General features: G+C 45.9%; 1 protein-coding gene across 2 annotated transcripts in view; it reads left to right on the forward strand.

Annotated features, from left to right (window-relative positions):
* LOC138975389 (coronin-1C-like) overlaps positions 1-18,119 on the forward strand; it is a 45,100-nt gene that overhangs the window by 5,353 nt on the left and 21,628 nt on the right. For both annotated transcript variants that reach the window (XM_070348054.1, XM_070348055.1), the window contains exons 3-4: positions 15,535-15,787; positions 16,517-16,692. In XM_070348054.1, coding sequence (XP_070204155.1) covers positions 15,535-15,787; positions 16,517-16,692 — 429 coding nt within the window. The remainder of the gene's footprint in view (positions 1-15,534; positions 15,788-16,516; positions 16,693-18,119) is intronic.

The raw sequence follows: 18,119 nt of genomic DNA on the forward strand, positions 1-18,119 counted from the left end.
TAATGGGCCAGTACACCGGGAGTTACCTCCCATACGGGTGTATGCCACGTCACTTCCTCTAGGAACACGTGCCTATTATCATACGTCTTTTTCACCTCGGAGAGGACGGTTCACTTTTTGACGCTCTGTGGCTGACCTTGTGTGTTTGAGTGACACCCGCCGGCCACGTTACCCAGCTTGTCTGCTCGCCTTGCCTACAGTTTGGTGAGCTCGTTCCCGTTTGTTGTTGGTTGTTTGCGCTGTTTCGTTACTGTACGTTGTCCGTTTTTTACGGACTTGTGTGTCAGTGACTTGCGTGTTTCGCCATTTTGTTGTGTGAGTTAGTTAGCTAACTCGTGTGACTTTGCTAGTAGCTCTGCGTGCCCTCTTTCTGTTTGGGCAAGTGTAGCTTTAGTATTTTGTTGACGCGTAAGCGTGTGTGTTTACTGTGTTTTCAGTCGTTTTGACTTACGTTTCAGTAAATCTTTTTGGCTTTGCCACGTGTTGTTGACGTTTGTGTCAGTGTCTTGCGTGTCGCCATTTTGTTGTGTGAGTTAGTTTTCTAGCTCGTGTGACTTTGTTTGTAGCTCTCCGTGCCTCTGCTTGTGGGGCAAGTTTAGCTATAGTATTTTGTTAACGCATTAGTGCGTGTGTTTACTGAATTTTCCAGTCGTTTAGACTTATGTTTCAGTAAATTTTTTCGCGTTGCCACGTGTTGTTGTCAACATGTCTGATTCAGACAAGCGCCGTGGCAAGTCGGACCCCAAGGGGAAAATTAAGGCTAAGTCTTCCTCTTCCAAAGCAACGTTACTTGTTACAGACCAAGAGCGTAACACTTTGTTGGCTGTACCAATTTCGGCGCCTAGCGCTGTTACTACTTCTGCTTCTTTTGCGGCGCCTAGCGCTACTGTTACTTCTGCACCTGTCTCTACATCGGAGACTTCGTCTTCTTTGTTAGCACCTGGACAAGGTGCGTTGGTTTCCTCTCTGTTAAAGTCACTGGTTCCAGAAATCCGCAGCTTGGTGCAGGCAGAATTTCAGCGTTCCGTCGCCAGCAGTTCGGCGTTTCCGGCATCTGGCAGTGACGTCCGGGCATTGGCTTCCGTGTCTTTGTCCTCCACTTCCGGCTTGGAGCAGCGTCCTCCCTCTTCAGCGTCGGTTGGTAAGCAGAGCTGGTCCGATAGCCCTCGTGAGGCGCCTGGACGTTCTCCTTCGGGGGACAGCTCTTTCGCATCGGGTCACGACCGATACCTTGCTGATCTTTCATTTCCGGCGATAACCTACGAGGCCCCGGACTTGTTCGAACAGCGGCGGCAGTCGGTTTCGACTGCCGCATTTCCGGCACTTGCCGGAAGTGATGATCCGTCCGCTCCGGCACGCTACGGCGGTCGCGGCAGGATGGAGTATTCACTGACTTCCGGTCCTTCCGGATCGCGAAGTCAACCAGTGCAGTCTTCACTTCCGCATTTTGCGGTTCCGTTGACTACACTTCCGGTTTCGGCCGGAAACGCTTCTTCCTCTTCTGGTGGTTCCTTCCGGATACCAGATAGTGGATTACAGCGTGCGCCTTCCGGCTTTCAAGCGCCTAGGCTTGAGCAGGCATCACTCCACTCAGTCGGGGGAGTGACGTCAGCTCATCCAGCTCCGGTTTTTGCGGATGGTCGTCCTGCTTACCCTTTACCTTCACAGGATTTTGGGCGGCAGGATGACGTTAGTGCTCAGGCTTTTCCGGTTTCCGGTTTGCCAGGGCATGCTTCTGCTTCCGGAACTGGTGACTTCGGTCAGGGTTCCACGTGTGACTATTCTGATGCTCCATCAGTGGTCAGCGAGGAGTCGCGGGGCGTGTTTCCGTCGAAGCTCAAGGCTGTTCTTGACGTCGCGGCGGAAGTAACGTCTCGTTATTTTCCTGAAGGGGTGGTGGCTGCGGACTCTTCCGCATCATTCGTTCCTTCTGCCATGGCGGACTTCCGGCCGGCACAGGAGGATGTTTCTTCCTTCCGGTTCGCCGAGTCTCCGTCAGTGGCTTACCAACTTTCGCATTCACTGGTTCGTCCAGCACATGCGGGGAGTGGTATTCGGCCAGTGCCTGTTCCGTTACTGCTTCCTTTTGGTCCAGTTCCGGAATCAGCTCAGCAGTGGGTGGCTTCAGCTGCCCAAGCCTCTTCCTTCGTGCCTACGGCCAATAGGAAGCTTGGCATGCCCAATCAGAGCCAGAATTGGCTGGCGTCTTTTGCACTCCCTAGGGCTACCCTTCCGGTTTCCCGGGAATTGCTGCCTCTTCTGACTAAACCGATCAAGCGTGATTCGGTTTTGCCGGTTTCCGAGGCTTCCCTCCTCTCTGCTGAGGAGGTTGGACGTCGGCAGATCGAACTGTCCTCCATTGCGGAGACTCTCGTTCGGGCTCTGTCTCGGGCATTGACCGATTCGCTAGTTCCTTTCACTCTCAGTGAAGAACAGAATGCGGACGATGTCTCTGCGCTTTTGGCCGCATTGGCCAAGGTCAATGAGGAACAATTGCGTCTTTCCTCCCTGCAGTACACCCAAGCGGTACTCTGCAGGAGGGATCTCTTCCTCTCGCAGTCCCAATTCACGGAACTGGCTACTAGGGAGACCTTGAGAGTCTCCCCGGTCTCAGAGGAGTCTCTCTTCTGTCCGCTGGCACTGGATGCCAGACAGAAGGAGATTCAGTCAAACAAGGACAGTCAGTTCCTTGACTACACTCTGAAGGGGGTGAAACAGTCTCAGCCTTCTAAACAGAAGCAGGCTCAGACATCGTCTAACCCCAAGCCAGCTCAGAAGCGGCAGGCTCCGCCGGCCGCTCGTGGTGGGAAGAAGAGGACGGCATCGGGGAGGGGGCGTGGCGGCTCTGGAAGTAAGCCACACCCCCAATGAAGCGCTCCCGATCTCACCTCCCTCCCGCCCTCCACCTTGGTGATGGCGGGAGGCCCCTCCCGGGCACTTTCTCGTTGGATGTCGGTAGTAGACAGCCAATGGATTGTGGGAGTGGTGAGATCGGGCTTCCGTCTACTCTGGCGGGAGGAAAAGGCGCCTCTTACCCGAGTGCCTCCGCGGTTCAAGCCCCCCTTCTCGCAGGAAGCACGTTCCGTCTTGCAGTCGGAAATTGCCTCCCTGGAGCAGAAGGGCGCGGTGGAGAGAGTTCGGGTCCACAGCTCCCTGGGATTTTACGGGCGTCTGTTCGCTGTTCCCAAAGCATCAGGAGGATGGCGTCCCGTGTTGGATTTATCTCTCCTCAATACTTTCTTGAGGGAGATAAAATTCAAGATGGAGACGCCAGCCTCTGTCCGAGACTCTCTCCGCCCAGGAGACTGGGTGACCTCGATCGATCTCACGGACGCATACTTTCACGTTGGGGTTCTCGATCAACCGGGTAAAGTCGGAGCTGACCCCGTCACAGACATTCACTTATCTGGGGATGTCTTTCGACACGGTCGCTTGGACTGTCCAGCCTTCTCAGAGAAGGGTGGACAAGCTCCAAGCCCAGATTCGCTCCACTTTACCTCTCCTGATGGCTTCCATCCGCTCGCTCGCCTCCATCTTGGGGCAGATGGAGTCTATGGCTCTTCTGGTTTCACTGGGCCGGGTCCACAAACGTCCGCTTCAGTTCGCGCTGAAGCCGTTTGTGGACTCTCCTCTGGTGGACTGGGACGCCCTCATCCCTTTGCAGGGATGGTTCCAGTCTGCGACCCTTCCGTGGTTGGACACGGAGTGGGTCTGCAGAGGTGTTCCGATCGTCGTGCCCCTCCCCGACCTGGACCTCTTTACAGATGCGTCCAGGGAGGGTTGGGGGGCACATACAGATCTTCAGACTACTTCCGGTCTGTGGACGACGGAGCAGTCCTTGTGGCACATCAACTTGCTGGAGCTAGAGGCAGTTGCTCTAGCTCTGGCCAAGTTTCTGCCCTCCCTGTACGCCAAACATGTTCGTCTGTTTACAGACAACATGACAGTGGCGGCGTACATCAACAAGCAGGGAGGCTCGCGGTCCCCGTCTCTCTCGGAGAGGGCTTGCGAGATCCTGGTGTGGTGCTTTCAGCATCATATCACGATCTCGGCCAGGTACCTTCCAGGGAGGCTGAACACTTTGGCGGATGCGCTCAGTCGTTCCGGTACAGTGCTTCAGTCGGAGTGGACGATCACTCACGGGGCACTGCTTCGCCTTTGGGCCCAGGTCCAAAAGCCTCTGGTGGACCTTTTTGCCACAAGGTACTCAAAGAGGCTTCCGGTGTTCGTCTCGCCATTCCCGGACCCTCAGGCATGGCGAGTGAACGCTCTGGACTTTCCCTGGACGGGTCTGGAGGCGTACGCCTTTCCTCCCTTTCCGTTACTCAGCCGAGTAATCCGGAAAGCGGAGATGGAGGAGCCGGCCCTTCTTCTTCTGGTCGCTCCTCTGTGGCCGTCGCAGGTCTGGTTTCCAGATCTTCTTCGGCTCGCCCAAGGGCCCCCCATTCCTCTCGCACTCGTGCGAGGGGAACTAGTGCAGCCCCGAACAGGCATTCCACACGAGGAGCCCAGTCTTCTGAAGCTTCACGTGTGGAAGTTGTTCGGGACTCGCTGAAGCGCTCTGGGGCGTCGTCTTTGACTCTGGACTTGGTGGCTCGCTCGCATAGAGCGTCCACCTCTTCAGTTTATGCTTCCCACTGGAAGGCATGGACTGCCTGGTGTTCAGCTAGAGGGGTGAGTTCGGTGGCTCCGCGCTCTATTCAGGTCGCTAACCACCTCTCTTTCATGTCTTCGCAGGGCGCCTCAGTCTCCTCGTTGAGGGTCCGGCGCTCCGCTATCTCGGCGACTCTTAAGCAGATTGGTCGTTCTGTTCGAGTCGGGGGCGTTATAGCTGCAGTCATTAAAGGGGCTGCTCTTAAGGAAGCTAAAGCTCGTTTGCCCGCTCCCAAGTGGGACTTGTTTTTAATCCTGGAATTCCTTCGTTCTGCGGATTTTGAGCCTTTAAGCGAGGCCAGTCTGTTCAATGTCACTCGCAAAGCGCTGTTTCTCCTTTTGTTGGCTACGGCCCGACGGGGTAGCGAGGTCCACGCCCTGTCGGGTCAGCCTGGAGATATCTCCTTTGAGCCGGACGGTTCCGCATCTTTGCGTTTCCGGCCTGATTTCCTGGCCAAGAATCAGTCTCCGGGGCAGGCCTCTCCGCTGGTTAGAGTTAAGGCTCTGACCAGCGCGTTGGCCCCGGATGACCCCGATTCGGTCAATTGCCCTGTGAGGGCACTTCGTCTGTACTTAGCCCGGACTCAGCCGATTCGGTCTAGTTCTCAGAAGTTGTTGTTTATCTCTCTCCTTACTAGGCGCGAGAAAGATTTGTCGAAGGTAACGTTGGCCCGGTGGGTGTCCTCGCTCATCAAGCAGGCTTATGAGTGGAGTCGCACAAAGAGGGGGGGGGTTATGCCCTCCTTGCCACTTGACTCGGCCCGAGCCCATGAAACGAGGGCGTGGGCATCCTCTCTGGCAGTTCTGCGCTCCAGACGTCTAGAGGAGGTGCTGACAACTGCGTATTGGCGTTCCGAAGATGTTTTCATAAACTTTTATCTTCGGGACGTCACAGCTCTTCGACAGGATGGCTCCAGAGGCCTTCCAGCGCTCATAGCAGCAGGCCAGTTCCTGTCCAGAACTTGATGGTGAGTTTTGATTCATTTCTAGCCCACCGCCTTGTTGATGTTATCTGCTAATGTGATTCGGAGTAAGAATATGATATTAAATGGAAAATTTCCTAAATAAATTATCATTTAATTAATATACTTACCCGAATCACATACTGTATTCCCTCCCACCTGCCCCGCTTATGGTTTTAAGATTTTTTAAAGCCGTATGATAATAGGCACGTGTTCCTAGAGGAAGTGACGTGGCATACACCCGTATGGGAGGTAACTCCCGGTGTACTGGCCCATTACCAAAGCTACTTTCACTTTCGTTTTGGTGATGGGGTTGCTTCCCTTTAAATTCTTTAGCCGGGTAAGCGTTTTTCAGTGATAAGCATCTCAGGTGACTCAATGCTAATGTGATTCGGGTAAGTATATTAATTAAATGATAATTTATTTAGGAAATTTTCCATTTTCAAACGGCTATACTGGCTTTGTCTTTCCTGATCGAAAGGGGGTGTATTGTTGATATTTGTAGATAATAGACTCTGCATTTGAATGGTCAAATGGCGATTTCGGTATACAAATGTAGACAAGGACCTTTAATGGGTCAAGGAGTTCGGTTAAAAGTGTTCTTAGGCTGTACATTCTTGAAGTTCATGTACTACTACTACTAGCCCAGTACTGAAAGTGAAAGTATTGCATGTTATGTACATGTCCATTACTTCAGATTGGCCTCTATATTCTGATGCATCGGTTGGCCTAGTGGTAAGGCGTCCGCCCGTGATCAGGAGGTCGTGGGTTCGAACCCCGGCCGGGTCATACCTAAGACTTTAAAATTGGCAATCTAGTGGCTGCTCCGCCTGGCGTCTGGCATTATGGGGTTAGTGCTAGGACTGGTTAGTCCGGTGTCAGAATAATGTGACTGGGTGAGACATGAAGCCTGTGCTGCGACTTCTGTCTTGTGTGTGGCGCACGTTATATGTCAAAGCAGCACCGCCCTGATATGGCCCTTCGTGGTTGGCTGGGCGTTAAGCAAACAAACAAAAATTCTGATGCATACTAATACATGATTTCTTACTCCGCTCTCAAAGTCAAAAGGTCACTACACTTGAATATTGCTACAGTGGTACCTGTGATGATAGAGTCAACGCCCTTTTGGATCAACCAAAAGTGTAACTAATAGTAGTAATTAATACATTTTAGATTGTCCTCTCAGAGTCATACTATAGCAGATATATGTTAAATTTAAAGTCAAGTTTATAGACTGACTGATAACAAAAGTTGACCTTAATTGAGAGGTATTCTCTCATCAAATTCAAAGGCTCGGCATCCCAGGTACCACTGCACTGCTGCTAATAGGTCAAGTAACACCACACATGGCATGCAGTTCAAGTTTGTACAAGTGTAGATGGTCGATTAGTTGACTGTCACCCACCCACCTGCGGGTGGGCGGTGTGTGTGGTTGGACGTGTGTATACTGTATGGCTAGGTTACTCAGCATGGCCGGCCCTCTCTGTTTTAATTGTAACCCTCTCTCAGTGGTTTACTCTGTTAGCTTACAGGCTTACATTGTTATTATCATCAGGGCTGATTACAGATGAAACTGACTGGGCGCCAGCTTTGCAAGCCATGCACTTTTGTTTCAGTCTTGTTCGTGGCATTGTTAGACTTAGAATGTCATGATTTTTGTACTCTATTTATATCGTGACTAATTTTCATTTTGAGTTTCTGAAGTTAATGGAAAGGTGAAAAACTAGCCATGAGTCTTTAGTGTGTTATCTTTCAAGGACAACTTTGTAGGTGATTACATTACATCATCAGCGCAGCACTGAACACACTTTATCTCGCACCTTTACTAGTTAAGTTTTAATTATGATTTAAAAAAAACGTGTTTTGAGTTATTCACAATCACATGCACACTTTTCCCTTCGCACCAGAGTAGGTTAGTGCAGTTAAGAAATGCTGTACAGACTGATCAGCTTCACAGAGAGGATTATTGATAAAACCTGAAAGAAGGCAACTCTAATAATTATGGTTTTATCTGACCCAGGTTTATCACTGTGACCCCTGCTCCTGGGGTGTGGACTTAGCGGTTTCAATCAATCAATCAATCAATGAGGCTTATATCGCGCATATTCCGTGGGTACAGTTCTAGGCGCTCAGCAGTGATGCCGTGTGAGATGAAATTTTATACGGCCAGTAATTGCAGCCATTTCGGCGCATATTTATCTTTCACGGCCTATTATTCCAAGTCACACGGGTATAGGTAGACAATTATTAACTGTGCCAAAGCAATTTTGCCAGGAAAGACCCTTTTGTCAATCGTGGGATCTTTAACGTGCACACCCAATGTAGTGTACACGGGGGGGAGTTCGGACACCGAAGAGAGTCTGCACACAAAGTTGACTCTGAAATAAATTTCCGCCGAACCTGGGATCGAACTCACGCTGACAGCGGCCAACTGAATACAAATCCAGCGCGCTACCAACTGAGCTATATATTCCCTCCCAGTCCCACGTAGAAATTTTTCATGTAAACTAGCTGTCATGAATCTATCTAGGCTTTTCTAAAGGCATTCCTCCCTGTGATGTGGACACACACATAAAATTCACAGCCTGTGCTGGATAGAAATTTGTCCTCATATTACTTTGGTTGAATGACACCTGTATCGGTGAATGAGTAATCTTTCTTAGCTTGTGCACACATGATGCATTCATGTAATTATTAAACATTTAACATGAAGTAGTTTTTTTCAAAAAGCTGCATTAATTCAGCTCACACTGCACTGGTGTATTTGTTTAGTCCGTTTTGAATCTAAGGCTGAAAGTGAAACGGTGCAGTTTCCTGCCTCAGAGGACATTAATTTTGAAACTCGACTGAAATATGTATCCGTTCAAATGTTTTAGCGTTGTCCGCTCAGTAGCAAAAATGTGTTGGTCAGCAGACTTCTTCGTCTTACATGTCAAAACTACCAGACAATCAACCAGCTAGGGGTCAGACCTGAATGCATCAGATGAAGAAAGTAAGGTCAGTAACCAAAGAGTCAGAGGCTTAAGAACAATGCTGCTGAAACTTTGGATTATCATTTAAACATGCTCTTAGAAGTCAAGATATATATACTTTAAACTAGAAGAATGTTGACAGAGTCTCAAATGCTGTGGCTTTATGTGAAGTTGTTGTGTGTGTGCTAAAGGTTATGATTGAAGAGCCTCAAGTATTACTGTAATGTCTTAATATCTTCCCTGTTTTTCAAGTCATGGGGTACGGGTTTAAACACCTTGCTGTAATGAAATGTTGGCAGTGTGTCAACAGTGATTGAGTTATCCCAAAATAGCTTTTCCTGTCTCTTTCTTGCTATGCTAATAAAGTCATTCTTTGAATTTTATACACAGAAGAGGAAAATACCTGTGTGAAGTTTATTTTGTAACTTGAATCAGGAGCTCCTTTGGAACGCAGCTAAGGCGCTCTCAGACCTGGGAATTAACCCATACGATTTCACCGTATATTTTACACATGATTGTCTAGAATACGAGAAGTACGGTTACCGGGTTAGTGGGAACAAATACGACAAGAAAAGTTCCTAGACTACTTTTCTTCACAAGCGCATCCCAAAGCCAACCCAGTATTTTGACACATGATTACAGGGGTTCCCAGGTCTGCGCTCTCATCTACATTGCATTTGAAAATCAAATATTTAAATAATAATTATGTATGACTGGTCCAACAATAATGTTCCTTTGGCAACTCTTCATATCACAGAAAAAAAGCCAATTCCAACCAAAACAAAAGAAAATTAAAAAAATTGCAGTCCATAACTTATTAGTCAATGTTTGAGTGATCAGCTGCATGTTTTATATTGTTGGTGTGTGTTTCATAAAGTGTGCAATGGGAGAGACAATGACAGCTGCATTTCATGTTATTGTTAGGTCCCAATAGTCCTGTTGTGTTATATTTGTTTGCCTTTTTTTTCCATTTCTGCACATATTCACAGTAATTCTCTCCTTCTCTCTCCCCCCTTCATTAGTTTCCATTCCTGCCACTATGCTCCATAATTTACTGTACTACAAGTACAATGGAGTGAATTCAGAATGTGTTCTAAAACTCCCGGGAAATGTTAGAGGTAATTTTCAAGATTTAAGCCCATGAATTGAGTAAAGAGAGGGTGAGCATGAACTTAAAATGGTGAACTTTTGATGAAAGGTCAATCTGGCTCTCAGGTGACCTTAATGGCCATGGCTGTCTGTGTCCCTTGACATTGACATTAGTTGACCAACTGGTGGACATGGAGTTCGCCACTTGACTTACTTATGTTATAGTTATAACTCATTTATAACCTCTTAAATACCTCCATTTGAAGACTGTTCATTTAAAAGTTTGTGTGTGTGATGGGGTGGGGGGATCGTCCACTGTTCTCTATGCCACTTCAAAAGCTTTGATGTTCAGGAGAGTGAATAGATTGTGGGTCTCCGGAAGGACAGTAGCTTTACATTTAGTGGGGCTGTTGACAGCATGTTGTGTTGGGTAGTGAGTAGGCCTACTGAACCAGGAAGGATGCCACTGCCTATACTTCCTGGCATTCAGCCTTGAGAGCTTTGTGTTGTACTGAATGGATACTCAGTATGACTGCAATGTATGATGAACTGATATGGACTAATATGGAGACTGCCCCTTCAGTTTTTGTAACTTTGTGATCTTTTTAACACTATTTTTCCCTGATTTAGGGTCAAATGAAATAGAAAAAAGTTACAAACATTAACCCATCTGAGTCTTATTGCGGTTTCGGTTGTTTGCTGAATGGATACTGGCTGCACTGTACGAGTTAATTGACATAGACTTATAGAGATCTGCCCATTCATTTTCATAATTTTGTGATCTGCTTCAACTTTCATCTTCCTGGATTGAAAAAAAATTGCAAACGAAGCAGAAACTGGTTGCTCACATTTACCAATCTGGCTTAAATCAGTGGTTTCTTTGGTGCCCTCTCAGTAGATATGTTTGACTGTAAGAGCATCCTTTCAGTTTCACTTTTCACATACCCAAAGTCTAGGGCCTGGCTGCTTTCTGAGTAATTTGTATGTTGTTTGTGGATGTGACGGGCGCAATGGCTTGGTGGTAAGACGCTGGCCTCCAAAGCAGAAGGTCCTGGGTTCGAATCCCGGCCGCGCCTGGTGGGTTAAGGAGGAGATGTTCCGATCCCCCAGGTCAACTTATGTGCAGACCTGCTAGTGCCTTATCCCCCTTCGTGTGTACACGCAAGCACAAGACCAAGTGCGCACGGAAAAGATCCTGTAATCCATGTCAGAGTTCGGTGGGTTATAGAAACACGAAAATACCCAGCATGCTTCCTCCGAAAGCGGCGTATGGCTGCCTAATTAAATGGCGGGGTAATGCACGTAAAAATCCACTCCTGCAAAAACACGAGTGTACATGGGAGTTTTAGCCCACGAACGCAGAAGAAGAAGTGGATGTCCTATAGATGCGACTGCATCATGCACCACCAGTTAATAGTTGCACGTTTATTGCAATCAGAAATTTGAAAAATTCTCATTTCCAAGCATTTCCTCCTACTCAAATCATACATTAGTTTTAAAAATAACTTATTGATTCAAGCACATGAACAGCAGTCAGCAAGAAAAACATCACAACAAGTATTGATCAGCTGAACTTTACATGGCACTGTAGGGCTGATTATCTGCATCAGGCATGACATCTTGGTCAGGTTCAACAGACAATACTCAAAGCTAATGGGCCTGTGCATCTTTGCCTGCGCTAATACTGATAATCAATTCAGCAGGTAAAAGTAAGCCAGATAGGTACATTTTTGTAACTGATTGTGTTTCTTTTGCTGTGTCTCTCAGTCAGTGAAAGTAAGTGTCAGTAGATCACAGATGTCAATTGATTAGGGGTAGTCTCCATATGCATATAACGTATATTATTAATAAATGATAAGTGACTAAATAGCCCAGACATATTCTGTTGTGGGTTACATGATTGTTTAAATGGGAGGGAAGACATTTTTACCTGTAGTGTGAGAGTAAATAAGAAAGGATTTGGAGAGCAAATAACTACTTCCATCAGCTATGACCCACTAAATTTATTTTATCAAGGTCTGATGAGGAGAGAGAGAGAGAGAGAGAGAGAGAGAGAGAGAGACAGAGAGACACAGACAGAGAGAGAGAGAGAGAGAGGGGGGGTAAGTAATTGCAGCAAATGGTGCATGATAATATAAAAGGTGACTGGAGGGAAAGAGAGAGAGTCGAGTTAGAGAGAGAGATAGACAGAAAAAGAGAGAGAGATAGAAAGTATTGCAGCGTCAAATGGTGCACTATAAAAGGTGACTGAAGGGAAAGGGAGAGTCGAGTTAGACTTAGAGAGAGAGAGACAGACAGAAAAAGAGAGAGATAGAAAGTATTGCAGCGTCAAATGTTGCACTATAAAACGGGTGACTATAAAGTGTTGACAACGGTGGTGGTGGCGGCGTCATGTTTGAGTGGAGGGTCTGACTGTCACTGGTGTTGGAGGGGTGTGTGTGTGTGTCAACTGCCGCTCAGAATGCATTCCACATGTAGCTCGGGTCAACACACATTTTAACTCACGGGGAGTGGTGAATGGGGCACGCTTTTCTTTTACCTCAACTTTTGAGATTGCTGAGAAGTGGCAGACGCATTAAAACTGTTAAAACTGTCGGTCTGGTTGGCAGAACGTCTTTATTATGAAGGCTGTGGAGTGTTGAATTTCCTTCTCAGCACAGCATGTATGGCCCACCACTTAAAGTGACAGTGGCAAGATGCTGTATTTGAATTGCATGTTTTAATGAGAATGGGGTTTAATATGGAGCTACGGTACATTTCTCTTTAATATATTTTTTTTTTCATGCGTGAGTACTGCAGACAATGTCAGTGACATGGAAGGTGGCTTGTGTTTAAGTATACATTGCATTTAGGAGATATGTATACATGTGCAATCAGTATTCACCTTGAATTTTGTGCAGCTAATTCTTTGGTTGGGAACATTGCTGGTGTTAATTTTTGCAGTGGAGGAAATATTATGTACATGTAGTTATATCCCCGGAGAACTAAGGCAGCATCTGAATGCCCTATCAATCAGAAGAGTGCCCATCGGTTTTTACCGTTGGAAAGTATTTTTAATAGGCAGTTACAGATAAGAAGCATTTTTGTGTGAGTGTTCGAAGAACAAAACGTTAAAAAAGTTAGCTTGTTGTACTCAATAAGTTGTATTTAATTCATTGTATGAGATATTATAAGATGTTTGATGGGTTGTTGACAGACCAGCTTTTTTGTCGGTCCGAGGGGGAGCATATCGTCTTTTGTTTCATATTTATTGACCAAGGCCGAAGTCAATAAATATGAAACAAAAGTCGATATGCCCCCCGAGGACCGACAAAAAAGCTGGTCTGTCAACAAACCATCAAACATCGTTTTTGTCATCATTTTGGTAGTGAGAAAATAAGTGCACAATCAACCCAGGGAGCCATGCTTTGAAACACGGGTTCCGTGCTGATAACCACACGAGTCCCGGTTTGATAACCACTCAATCAAAGATGGCGTGTGAAAGCAACTTTCTGTGTTTTTGAATTCATTAAATGTTGGGATGAATATGTCAGGTTTGAGGATGCACAGTTCTGTAGGTTCATCTCGGTATTCCACCCCCTCGGCTTTCTGTTGTAAATATTAAGCTGAGTGATCGAATGTGGAAGCTACGTTTGGTCAAAGGTCACAGAAGATTTGCGTCGTGCAGCGAAGGAAAGAATCGCGATCTTGTTTCTGACTCGGTACCTCTTTGCCATTCTGCTTGCTCGGCTTTGTTAGATGTTTGCATATCTTGTTGCTATTTTCTTTGCTTTTATTATTGTTTCTTATTTGTGCTTCGTTTATCGATACAACGTCTTGTGCACGGGTCAAAATGTGTGTGTCAGGGGTCGTTTTACTTGAACTTAACGTTCGTGTTTCTCCGAACGTCTGTGTATCGAAACACTATACATGCACTCCATGACTCTGTAAGAAGACAAAACATATCGCTAGATTTCATTTGTTTTTGATGAATGTATGACCTTTCATGAAGTAGTTTTGTTTTTTGTTTACTTTTGCCAGTTTGCCAGTTCGTTTTTGGAACTTTGCAAAGCAGTGTCGATCGTGTCGTCTGTTTGAGGTCTGGGGAAACACCAATGAAAAGAGCCGAAGAATCCCCGAGCGTTTCTATTGCGTTTGCTTTTGATTATCCATGTATAACCTGCTTCCTGCAACTATGGTAACCGGGGATTTATTGCTTGGGGAACATGAGATTTATTTCCCAGGTGCTTGTGAATGAAAACTCGTGAAAATGATGACAATGTTAATTGTAGTTATTTATTTGAATAAAATTGTTTAAAAAAAAGAAGAAAAAAAAGAAGAGTGCCCATCTGAATGCCCTATCAATCATCTCCACACAGGTAGTACAGTGGAACCCCCTTTTCAAGAACTCCAAAAATATTAATTAGAAAATTAATTCTTTAAAAGCAGGGAGTCTTGAAATGAGGGGTACATTTCATTTCATTTTCATTTTCATTACTTTATTGTCCCATCGCTGGGAAATTTGGATCGCTTCCTCCCAGTGGAAAGCTAGCAGCAACGGAGTCACGCTACCCAGGTGTCTGCGTGTTTAGGTGTATTCAGCCACCGGCACTTATGGCAGAATGACCAAGGTCTTTTACGTGCCATTGTGATGACACGGGGGTGGGACATGGCTTCCGTCTCTGGGTCTGCACATAAAGTTGACCCGTGTCCGTGCCGGCCCGAATTCGAACCTGCGACCTTTCGATCACAGGGGTTATGAACAGGACATCTGAAATGGCACGGTCTTAAAGGGGAGGAGGTCTTAAAATGGAGGGAACCGGCACGGTGGCCTAGTGGTAAGGCGTCCGCCCCGTGATCGGGAGGTCATGGGTTCGAACCCCGGCCGGGTCATACCTAAGGCTTTAAAATTGGCAATCTAGTGGCTGCTCCGCCTGGCATCTGGCATTATGGGGTTAGTGCTAGGACTGCTTAGTCCGGTGTCAGAATAATGTCATTGGGTGAGACATGAAGCCTGTGCTGCGACTTCTGTCTTGTGTGTGGCACACGTTATATGTCCCGCAGTGGGGCACTGCGGTTATGAAATTAAAGGCCCCTCCTGTTTTTGGAACCGCAGGAGCTTTCTAGTTTGCTGTTAGGTAGATTTTTGGTTCCTCTTTCCTGTCATGCTCTCTTTTTCTTCATGAATTCTTTTCTTTTTTCTGCCTTCTTGCTCATTCACCTGTATTTTTTCCAAAAATCTCTTCTCTTGCCGCTTGTCTCGCGATTCATGTATAGTTTAATCTGTTAGTGTTCTGATGTAAGTCCAGCAGTAGATAGGTTAAGCCTATTTTAACATACTGGAAACTGGTAATCTTCCAGTAGGTATTAATTTAGTTTTACTAAAGCCTGCTGGGACACAAGTAATGGGTTAGTGCATTTGTAAACAGGAATCGCTTGACAAGTGGCCCCCTTCATCCCCCCCTTCCTCGTCCTGATATGGCTCTGCGTAGTCAGCTGGACGTTAAGCAACAAATAAACAAACAAACAAACGTCATATGTCAAAGCAGCACCGCCCTGATATGGCCCTTCGTGGTCGGCTGGGCGTTAAGCAAACAAAACAAAACAAAGCAAAAAATAGAGGGTCTTAAAAAGGAGGTTCCACTGTACCACATGCAAATAAAACCTTGAAGAATATGAGAAACAAAGGGAAGTAAGCTCTCTGAATGCATACGACATGTGTTATGGAGTAAGTGAGAGTTATCTGGAACTAGTCTTCTGACACCTAAGACCTGAGAGAATAACAAGCATTAAAATGAACAAGCGACATTCATCCTTTGAGAATAATTTTTGTGCCACACCTGTACGTGCAATTTAATGGCAGAGCTCTATTGTTACAGGTAGGAAGAGTGCCCATCGACTGCCCGGCGGTGGCAGGGCACAAGGGAGCAGTGCTGGATGTGCAGTGGTGCCCGCACAATGACAACGTGGTGGCCAGTGCTTCCGATGACTGCACCGTCAAGGTGTGGCAGATCCCCGACAGCGGCCTGGTTACCAACCTCTCCGAGCCCGTCGTCGACCTCTTTGCCCATCAGAAGCGCGTGGGCTTCATCGCCTGGCATCCGACCGCCCAGAATGTTCTTGTGTCCGCAGGTACGTTGCCCGGAATTGTTTTGACAAATTTGGTGATTGCATTTGGAGGTGACTTGAACAGGATGAGAGAGCTAGTTTCTGTGATTTTAACTCCAAGGCCGTTTTGGGTGCACCAAAGCAAAACGTTCGTTTCATTATGGAAATAGAAATAAACGCAAGTCGCTCTTAAAAATCAAACCAAAAAGCAAACTTAGAAGAGTTACCCTCTTCCTATGTTATTGCATGAGAGATTCTTTTCTTAAAGTTGACTTGTACAGCTTATGCGAACACTTGAAAAGCTTCAATCACTGACTTCTTTCTAACAAGATAGAAAAAATACCAACCTAAGCTGACTGTATGCTCTGCCGGTTCAGACTTCGAGCTTTTCTTTTTGAATATTGGGACAGGAGAACCAGGTTGATGAAGCTATAACCTATGCTGTCATCTAGGGCTGTTTTCAGTATTGTTGATAACATGTTCTGTTTGATTAAGGGTATTCAGCTGGTATTTCCTTGTTTTCACTACCTATTTTATTCATGTTTTTATTACTTAGTTAGTGGAAGAATCTGTTGTAATGTATGTTTGATGGTGTACAAGCGTTGCTGACTATGAATGTAGATGTAAATGCTTGTATAACTGTGTTTTAATTTTAAATGTGTCAAGCGCAAAGAGCATAATTGTAAAGTTATGATGTTGCGCTATATAAATTCTCATTTATTATTATTATTATTATTACTTAACGCTTTCCAGGGTCAGACTTTAAGCTGTTCTTTTGGAACGTGGGGACTGGAGAGCCAATCATTGAGGTGGAGGTTCCGGATCAGGTGTGGTGCATGTCCTTCAACTACAATGGCAGCCGTCTAGCCTGCACTTCCAAGGATAAGAAACTGCGCATTATCAACACCCACAGTGGAGAAATCGTTAAAGTCAGTGACTCCGAGTTGTTTTTCTGTCTTTCTGTATGCTTACTTTTTTTCTGTCTGTGTGTGTGTGTGTGTGTGCGCCTAAAACCTTTATCCTTATGTAAGGCCAAAAAAAAAAAGGTCTGTTTACGGTAACCCGACCGACCCTAGTTTTTAGGCCCGACCCTAATCTTTTTTTTGGATCGTCTGAAAAAAACCCAAAAAACGCATCCAAAATAGAGCTGTTTGCGCTCAAACAGCAGACGACAGAAGGGAGGTAAGCTCAAAGTACTGTTTATAGTTATGTTGGGCAAAAACAGGGATTGATGAGAAGAAATGAACTGTGAAACATAGAGAGGGGAGAAAAAAAATAAAACAATAAAAACAAAATGGGGAGAAAAAAAAAAAGCCGACCTACCGACCCTATTTTTTCACCCTATGTTACCGTAAACAGACCTATTTTTTTTTGGCCTAATAAAGTTCTGAGTTCTGTCTGTCTGTATGCTGACACGGCTGTCTTTTTGTCCGTCATCTGCTGTGTATGCTTGTCTCTTTTGTCTCTCTTGATAGATGATGTCTGAAAATAACTCCATGTGGATGGGGACCATGTGTGGATACATTCCCTTGGCTGGTGATTGGCCTATGAGGTCACATGGGAAAGTTTGCCTCAATGTTTCCAAGAGAACCAGCTCTTTCACAACTCATACGAACCTGACAGAGTTGTTTGTAGGATGCGCCTATTGCCTGGTGGCCTAGTATCAAAACTGATTATTCACTGTCATTCCGTGCTTGCTTGCCTCCACTGATCAACAGTCTGTGTTTGCCTCAAATTGTACATTTGAAAAGATCCCAACTCTACCACGGAAAATACAATTCAAATCTTGACAGTGATTTCCAAACATCATCTATTTAGCTGCTGTGGATAGACTGCAAACATTCCAAAATTCAGAATCAAAAACCAAGAATTGTAGGTTATAGGAACGTTTAATTATGGTTGTAACATTTTGTTTTCAATCAATCAATATGAGGCTTATATCGCGCGTATTCCATGGGTACAGTTCTAAGCGCAGGGATTTTTTTTTGATTTTTTTTGTTGGTGTGCACATATTCAAGGCGCAGGGATTTATTCATGCCGTGTGAGATGGAATTTTTTTACACAATACATAACGCATTCACATCGGCCAGCAGATCGCAGCCATTTCGGCGCATATCCTACTTTTCACGGCCTATTATTCCAAGTCACACGGGTATTTTGGTGGACATTTTTATCTATGCCTATACAATTTTGCCAGGAAAGACCCTTTTGTCAATCGTGGGATCTTTAACGTGCACACCCCAATGTAGTGTACACGAAGGGACCTCGGTTTTTCGTCTCATCCGAAAGACTAGCACTTGAACCCACCACCTAGGTTAGGAAAGGGGGGAGAAAATTGCTAACGCCCTGACCCAGG

The sequence above is a fragment of the Littorina saxatilis genome, linkage group LG9 (assembly GCF_037325665.1).
Source record: "Littorina saxatilis isolate snail1 linkage group LG9, US_GU_Lsax_2.0, whole genome shotgun sequence".
NCBI lineage: Eukaryota > Metazoa > Mollusca > Gastropoda > Littorinimorpha > Littorinidae > Littorina > Littorina saxatilis.